Genomic DNA, 8,435 nt, shown 5'->3' on the forward strand with positions numbered 1-8,435 from the left:
ATTCTAGCCAGCTCTCTTACTTCTTGAATATCGCATGCTCCAACTAGTTGCTTATCAAGTATTTCATCCACTCCATCTTGACTCATAGATGCCTTCAAAAGAAAAGGACAAAATGCGACTATCATAATAGGTTCAGGTTGATATGATTAATTTAGAGGTACTAGAGGACAAAGATTCTATAACAGAAAATAGAAGACTTACAAGATTCACGTATTCCATCAAGTTTTGGTGTGGGTGGATGGCTGTTATGAGCTCAAAGATGATAACGCCAAAACTGAAGATATCACTCTTCATTGTGAACTTGTTTGTTGAAATGTAAGCAGGGTCTATGTATCCATAGGTACCTTTGAGGCCAGAGTTCCGACCATCAAAGACCTCTTCTTTTGACAGCCCGAAATCAGCAACCTATTATACAGCAATCATAAAGGTCAATAAGCCAAGGGAATTTAGATGCCTATAACTGACGAATGAGACAACCATGAACCCCACTTTCTTCCTTTCAAGATGTTGGCTAAACTGAAAAAGGAAATTACTAAAATACTATGTTATCTGCATTTTCAATCCGATCTTCTGATAATTTCCAACTAATGTCTAACAATGGAAGAAGATGCATGCTTTTGAGTGCTAGCTCACCTTAGCTCTCATGAAGTGGTCCAGTAGTATATTAGCAGACTTTAAATCGCGATGTATAACAGGTGGAACTGCCTGTTCAAATAATTATCACATGAAGGGCTTAGAATAGATGAGTCATTTATTTCGCCAAGAAAACATGACATTATATCATTACACATACCCCTTCATGAAGATACTCAATTCCATGTGATATATCAAGAGCTATTTGAAGCCTTTCTTCCCAATTCAAAACCCGTTCTTCACCTGAATGCATGAACAGCAGGATGTTTTCAACAGAAGTTTCAGCAAATGATAAGCTACAATTCAACATAATTCTGCCATTCAATGGCTTTTATGTAGGAATATTTTTCGTATTAAGTATTCCAATATGCAGTTATCACAAGGAAAGAAATTCTCATAAAACATAAAATGTAGGCCTTTAAGCTTACTGTATATAAGGTTTGACAAGCTCCCATTACTCATAAACTCGTAAATCAGCATGTATTTTCCTTTATCTACACAATATCCTATCAAATTCACAAGATTCCTATGATGCAATCGTCCCAGCAGACTTACCTGCAAAAACACCAAGCAATATAATGGAAGACCAGCGGGTGGTTCAAGCATAAATACAGAAGAATCTTGAAACTAATTTAGAAACCTGAAGAAAAAATGGATATAACTCGCGACAATTGGAACTTCTCCATAATAAAATGAACAGTATGTAATAATGTAAGAGAAATAGGAACACAAAATTGTTGGTCAGGCAATGTCTAGAGATTTGTTGCTTTATCCATTTTCTCCTAAATGAAAACTAACAGGGATTATCCTTAAAACAATTCCTAACAGAATAAATTCAAAATATTCTTCACCAACTAAATAAATTCAACTGTTCTTGGGGCATAAGAATAAAACATTCTATCTGCAAATCAATAATTTGTGATTCCTGGTTCTCTCAGGCAATGGGCTGGTGAAAAATCATAGATTTGAAAAAAAAAAATTTCTCATCAAAGAAACTGTATAACTCTTGAAAATACAAACACAATAAGGCCAGTTGCTAAACCCTCAAAATGTCTGTACAAAATAAAGAGGCTGCCATGATCCATAATATGTTCTTAATGAGCCCTTACCTCTGTTTGAAACTCTTTTTCTCCTTGATGTGAATCAGAGGCCAGCACCTTTATAGCTGCTACTCCTCCAGAAGGCATCGTAGCTTTATATACCGGACCAAAAGCCCCTTGTCCCAGTATGTTAGTGAAGTTTTGGGTAGCTTTCTGAATATCCCTGAAAAGCAAAGTTATGATATACCGCATTATATTGAATTCAATACTTTCTGTGTTACACCAAAAACTTCAGAAGTTCTATATCTAATAACCATTCAGCTCTGTAAAAATCAGTGGGGAGCTGCACTACAGCTTATTTCTAGGTCTACTCTATATAGGTTGAGTTACTCCTTCAGACTAAGAAATTGTCTAACATGACATAACTTTGGTATACCATTAAAGAATATCAAGCTTGTCTATAATTTAGGAATCTACTCACTTGTAAGCATATCTAGGTATGCCTGAAGCAGAAGGAGCAGAAGTGAACCGATCTTTACTGTGATTACTCCACCAAGAAACCTGAGATTTTTTCTGAGGGAACCCTGATGCCTTAACAGCCACAGAATTTGCAACAGGCGCACTAAAATCAATGCTTGTACCCAAACCATTTATGCGTATAGGATGCGTAGCAACACTACGTTCATTAGAGCACCGCCGGAAATGATCATGCTTCTTGTACCACCTTAGGCCGAAAAATACAAGTGTAGCTATCAAGATACCAAGGGCCAAACCAACACAGATGCCAATAATAACTAAATCGCTTTTATGAACCATTCTTTGGTCTCTTATAACATTCAGGCAATGAAAACATCTTGCAGGAGAACAGCACGCCAAGCCCGTTGCCCAACAAGGAACCGAATTTCACACAAGTCGGAACACCTTTTCATGGAAGAATTAAAGAACACAGCAAGTCAAAATATGAAGCATAAATAACACTGGGAACATATAACATGATCTTCAGTGGGAAAATAAACCTCTTTGAATCACTTGCCAATATGTTTCTCAGCTCAGAATGCCTTAATTCTTCTTATGCTACTAATACACTCTTAGATGCCAAATTATTCATTTACAGATCACATGATCTCCAGGCTGAAGCATTATTGAACATCCACATTTAAAAAAATTATCCAGATTTTCAAATAGCAGAAAGCCCAAGTTTCAAACTTTTAACATCAAACACTTTCGTTAAAGGTCCAATAGCAGCCACGCCCATTAAAAGAACAGAATTGAGGACGCAAACACATCTAAAACACAGCCCAAGAAAAAAAAAAATGAAATGAATCAATATGAAGAACTACATACCTTATCAGCCGAAAGAAAAAACAAAACCCACAAGACTGATTAGATGATCAGTCAACTTCTGTGCGCCAACCCAGAAGCTATATTAACTTGAACTTTTGATTCGCAATGACCCCAGTTCAAGAAAAGAAGTTTAGAAACTGTAAAGATATTAAAAAAAGAAAAAGACTAAAGACAGAAAGAGTCTGAGTTGGAGGCTCGCTCGGACGAGTAAAAAGCAAAATAAATAAAGAAACGCGGTTGGTTGGTCTTAGTGTCCTAATTTTTTCTATGGAGGGCACAGCCAGTGAATTTCGGTCATTTGGATTTTAGTAAAGAGTAAAACTTAGACGCATCCGCCAGTCCTTTTTTTTTTTTTTTTCCTTAATATTTTTAAGTAATGATACTTTGATATGATCGTATCCATAATTTTTGTATAATTAATTACCCAGGATTTCACCTATGCTATGTGACCTTTTGTAGGATCAAGAAGTTTTACTTATGAAGCCTGCTGGCTCTCAATCTCATGCTCCAAACCTCTATTGAAATGACTAAAGTTGATTTGGTCGACAAAGGATTTGACTTCGGAAAGATTATTTAAAAAGTCCTTTTGATATGGGGCATTTTTATCTCAATTATATATTAAACCATTGAATACATAAAACACAAAATTCAACAACTGCGTACAATAATGGCATCCTTTATGTATCATTCTTCTTTTCATTTTTTGTTGGTTGAGAATTTAAAAAAAAAAATGTTAGACTTACTTCACATTTCATAAAAGTAATATTTTGATAAATTAGTAGAGGATTTGGTGCTCTTTGCCGGCTAAACCCTTGAATAATAATTCTATAAAATCTCAACAAAATACAATATTATAAGAAAGGGAATATATAGGTATGAGTTTTTTTTTTTTTTTTATTTTGCAAACTTCATGAGGATGAGGATTTTGTTTATTAATTAAAATGAGATAGAACAAAGTTTGCGCAGACATAATTAGCTTGCTAACTAGATAATTATTCATTCATAAAAATAACCAAAATGGAAAACAACGCCCAAAACAAATATAAAAAAAGGCACAACAAGAGAGAAAACAAATATGTGATCTTGATGAACTGCAACACTCGAAAACTCCTCCACAAGCATCATGCATATATGAACAAGAACAAAGCACACACAAACAATTGCAGTTGCATCAAAATATGTAATAGTTTAGTATTATTTTTTCTTCACCTGTACACAAAAGAAGATCTATAATTAACTCTAGGCTATAATTCATAAGAGTAACACCACACTTGAATATTGTTAATTAACACCAATTAATCGATCATTGTCACATGTTATCTAATATCATGCATCAATATCTCATTAATATTGTGAACGTTAATTCTATATAGCACCAACTAATTAGTGATTCATTGAATATCATCATCTTGAGATATAATGGGATAAAGGTTAATGTGGATGCTACAACTAAACTAGAAGATCATATTACAGGTTTGGGTTTAGTAATTAGAGACTCATATGGAAAGTTCGTAGCCGCTACTATGCAACAATCCAAGTTTTACGGAGATGCTATGTACGCCGAAGCTGAAGCTGCTAGATTGAGGATAGAAATTGCAGAGCAAGTGGATTGCCTTCCTTTGATACTTGAAACAGATGCCCAAGAGATTGTGAGCGTGGTTTTAAACATGAAGGGTAGTAGAACTGAAATTTTTTCGATAATCTCTAAAATTCAAGACAAGCTAAAACGTTTGAAGATAATCAAGTTCCGACATGTTGTAAGAAATTGTAATGGTTTTGCTCATTTTTTAGCAAAGTTACTTCTTGAAAATGTGGAACCTATTTGCTGGATGGGCAATGTCCTAACACAATTTTTGTACCTATTTAATGAGTTCTCTCAATGAAAGGTTTACTTTCATTTCAATATATATATATACACACACACAATAAGTGAAATAGTTTCAATGACTAATGAATGAATGAACAATGCAGTCGCCGAATCAAACTAATTAGTACCTATAAATATTAGGAAAATTATCAATCATATACCCTTAGTTTACTCCATTATTAAATTTACTACAATACTTTTAGGGTATATCAGTCGTCCACTTTAAGTTGACAAAATATATATGCCATCCACCAAACCGTTAGTTGCCGTTTAAATATGATAATGTCAGAGGAGTAATATTATCTTTTTATATAATACAAGTGATAATTTAAGGGTATATAAGTGATAATAAAAGATTTTAAGAGTATACAAGTGATAATTTTTAAGGGTAAAATCGTCAATTTACTATAATTTCGTTAACTTTCAAACGGCAACTAACGTTTTAGTGGTCGGTAGATAATTTTTATCAATTTAAAATAAATAATTGATACATTCTTATTCTTAAATTTTTATAATATTTTTAATAAAAACATAAATTTGATGTATACGAATGATAAATATTAAGAGGGCTTATCGCATTCAATATAGCTATTTCAACAAGAGGTCGGTTTACTAAGGCTGTGCCAACTGCCGAGTGCCAAGGAGTTGAAAAATTTATTCGAACGAACCACGTCGTTACAAGCTATGTACTCTTGCTCTGCAAAAGAAAAGAAAATTACGGTTTAGGGGTTTTGTAAGAAATATCAAACAACGAAAAAAAATGGCTGCTTCAGCTAAATTCTCTCTCACACCCTCCTTCAAAATCCCAGAATCCTATCCCCCTAAAACCCTAGTATCCAATTTCCTAACGATCCCTTCAAAATCGTACCTCAAATTCAACCCCTATTTCAAACCCAGCTCTCTCTCTCACCTCACCACCATACCCAAACCCAAATTCAAATCTGGAACCCAGTTTCACAACCGGATGATCCGCTGCCTTTTCACCGGGATCGTCGAAGAAATGGGGGAAATCGAGCAGCTGGGTGCTTCCAACGACGGCGGATTCGTCATGAAAATACGTGCGAAAACTGTTCTTGAAGGCGTCCACTTAGGCGACAGCATTGCTGTTAATGGAACGTGTCTCACTGTTACGGAATTTGGTACCCAATTGGAAGATTTTACCGTTGGATTATCGCCTGAGACTTTGAGAAAGACTTCTTTGATTGAATTGGAACCGGGTTCGCTGGTGAATTTGGAGAGGGCAGTACAGCCGACGAGTCGTATGGGCGGGCATTTTGTGCAGGGGCATGTGGATGGCACGGGGGTGATTGTGTCAATGGAGCCTGAAGAGGATTCTTTGTGGATTAAAGTGAAAACAGATAAAAGTTTATTGAAGTATATAGTCCCTAAAGGGTTTATAGCCATCGATGGTACTAGTTTAACGGTGGTGGATGTGTTTGATGAGGAGGAGTGTTTTAACTTCATGCTTGTGGCGTATACGCAGCAGAAAGTTGTTATTCCTCTGAAGAAAGTGGGGCAAAAAGTGAACCTGGAGGTTGATATATTAGGCAAGTATGTGGAGAGGCTGCTCAGTAGTGGGTTTGTGGACTCTTTCAAAGCTTCTTTGTGATGGTTCAAGGTACTCAAATGTGGTTTTTAAGACATTGCAGGTTTTTTCTTTAAACATTTTTCTCGTTTTGCTTAAGTTCTGGTGGCAGAGTGGTGATCTGCGGGAAAGCTGCTGCTGATGTTATTTGCTACTGCAATGGTGGCTTTGAATGTTAATTTTGGGCTTAGCAAATTTCAGATTATTGTGCTAAACTGAAAATAATGTGGCAGAACTGTAATACTACTATTTGGAACATTCTTATCATAGACCTTAAGTAGTTGGGTTCAGATATTGTTGAGTTGGCGTTGATACAAGGGTTTATTTAGTTGATTAGGAATGTACTTTGACTTGCCTAACAAATCGGATAGAGCAAAGATATTGTTATAAATTAACTTTTATCTACTTGCAATTAATTGTATGTTGTTTGTATGTTTCTCCGAAATATTCTTTAGTTAATGCATTTTAGAAGTGGCTGCAATGGATTGAAAATCTTCTGTTTTGTATATGAATTCTGATGTGTTATGTCAACCGTTGATTAATTTCAAAAGTACGGCATTATCATAGATCTCAGCTTTTAGTCTCGAACCATTAATTTAGTTTGGGATAGCGGCCCCGTGGAGATGAAGCATTTTTCTTTCTATTGAGGCAAGCAGATGCTGAGATTTTAAGTTAAATAAAAATCAAAATAAGTGTTTTTAATGTCTTAGGTGGAGTGAGGTGAGGTTTTTTGTTTGATCACTAGATGGTTTTCTTAATGAAGCCTAGCTTTCAATTATGACAGCTTATTATTCTTTTTGTAGTATAATCAATTCCCCCGTCATTCTTGTTTCTGTTCTGCATTCTGATAGCTATTGGTGGAACTAGGGACTGCAAAACCATCAATAAGGCAGTGGCAGTTGTTTTTGTATTAGCACATTTTCATTTTTTTCTTTCATTTGAAGGAAGGAGCGCGCTACAAGATTGGTAATATTCTCATAAATGGCATCTCTTGTAGCTACCTGGCGCAGCGTGGATGCATTTCATATTGTGAGTGACCTTTTGCATGGAGATTAAACTCTAGATATTGGACTCTTTTTCTTCGTACCCTGGACATGACAAGGTAGATGGTAGAGTGTATTCGTCTTCCTTTAGAGTCATCATGATGACCATATGATTTCATGCCCTTGTGATGAAAACTAAGGATTACATTACAGCAATTTAAGCTCACTGATGTCTGACAGAGAACAGAGACTGCAATTGTAATATTAGTGGCTGTACTGTATAGCTTTGACATGAACGGAAGTTTAGAACCGAACTTAAAATCTGTAGTTAAACCATGCGATCCACTAGAGCACTGGAGCTATAGTTGAGGATTGTATTTATGCAATGGATCCATCCCTTCCATGTTGTTACTGCTTTTCCATTTAGGTTTTATGCATTCGAATCGAGATTATTGCTTTGTCCTTGTTAAGAAATTTTAATTTTACACTTGATTGTAACTTTGGGTCTGGTTTGTGCTTAAGTAGTCAATGATTGTTGAGAGATTATGCATTTTTTTTTCAATATCTAGTGAGATAACTGTTGGTGACTTGGTCACAGAAGTGCACCTATAATTTGACAGAAGTGCGCTTGTAATTTGATAAAATCTGAATTTGTCAAGAACTATTTTCAATTTTGCTTCTCAAGATAATAAGAAGAAGAATTAAAGATATTTTGAGCATACATATCCTATCCCGTGGCAAATAAATCTTTGGAATGTAGCATCAGTACATGCAAGAAACATAGAATGAGAACTGAATGCGGACATATGTATTCAGGATTTAATAAGCCTCACCTACTCCATGCCCGAGTTAAGATGAGATCATCTTTAGTTTGGTGTAAGCCTGTAACTAAGGGTAGGTAAATTCGGGTTTTGATTGAGTTTGAATCAATTGGATTGGATATTGGGTTAATCGAGTTGGGAAAAAGGTCATTCGAACTCAAC

At 35.4% G+C, this 8,435-nt stretch overlaps 2 protein-coding genes across 3 annotated transcripts in view; one reads left to right on the forward strand and one right to left on the reverse strand.

Moving 5' to 3' along the window:
• Window positions 1–3,236, reverse strand: part of LOC18039195 (calcium/calmodulin-regulated receptor-like kinase 2) — a 3,707-nt gene extending 471 nt beyond the window's left edge. The window contains exons 1-8 of the mRNA XM_006430909.2: window positions 3,018–3,236; window positions 2,155–2,594; window positions 1,743–1,896; window positions 1,062–1,188; window positions 794–876; window positions 634–705; window positions 202–405; window positions 1–92 (exon numbers count right to left, since the gene is read on the reverse strand). The exon at window positions 1–92 is cut by the window's left edge and continues 38 nt beyond it. Coding sequence (XP_006430972.2) covers window positions 1–92; window positions 202–405; window positions 634–705; window positions 794–876; window positions 1,062–1,188; window positions 1,743–1,896; window positions 2,155–2,489 — 1,067 coding nt within the window. The 5' untranslated portion in view covers window positions 2,490–2,594; window positions 3,018–3,236. The remainder of the gene's footprint in view (window positions 93–201; window positions 406–633; window positions 706–793; window positions 877–1,061; window positions 1,189–1,742; window positions 1,897–2,154; window positions 2,595–3,017) is intronic.
• A 2,261-nt stretch (window positions 3,237–5,497) lies between these two features.
• Window positions 5,498–7,867, forward strand: LOC18038687 (riboflavin synthase). Of its 2 annotated transcripts, none has more exons than XM_006430911.2 (2): window positions 5,498–6,502; window positions 7,414–7,867. In XM_006430911.2, the coding sequence occupies exon 1, from the start codon at window positions 5,645–5,647 to the stop codon at window positions 6,491–6,493; it is 849 nt and encodes a 282-aa protein (XP_006430974.1). In that variant the 5' UTR covers window positions 5,498–5,644; the 3' UTR covers window positions 6,494–6,502; window positions 7,414–7,867. The 2 variants fall into 2 exon arrangements, with proteins under 2 accessions (XP_006430974.1, XP_024038500.1); XM_024182732.1 differs by having other exon boundaries at window positions 7,467–7,867.
• Window positions 7,868–8,435: the final 568 nt, after the last annotated feature.

The sequence above is a fragment of the Citrus clementina genome, unplaced genomic scaffold (assembly GCF_000493195.1).
Source record: "Citrus clementina cultivar Clemenules unplaced genomic scaffold, Citrus_clementina_v1.0 scaffold_6, whole genome shotgun sequence".
NCBI lineage: Eukaryota > Viridiplantae > Streptophyta > Magnoliopsida > Sapindales > Rutaceae > Citrus > Citrus x clementina.

Coding starts and splice junctions, on each gene's coding strand:
- LOC18038687 (XM_006430911.2), top strand. CDS start 5,645: ATGGCTGCTTCAGCTAAATTCTCTCTCACACCCTCCTTCAAAATCCCA.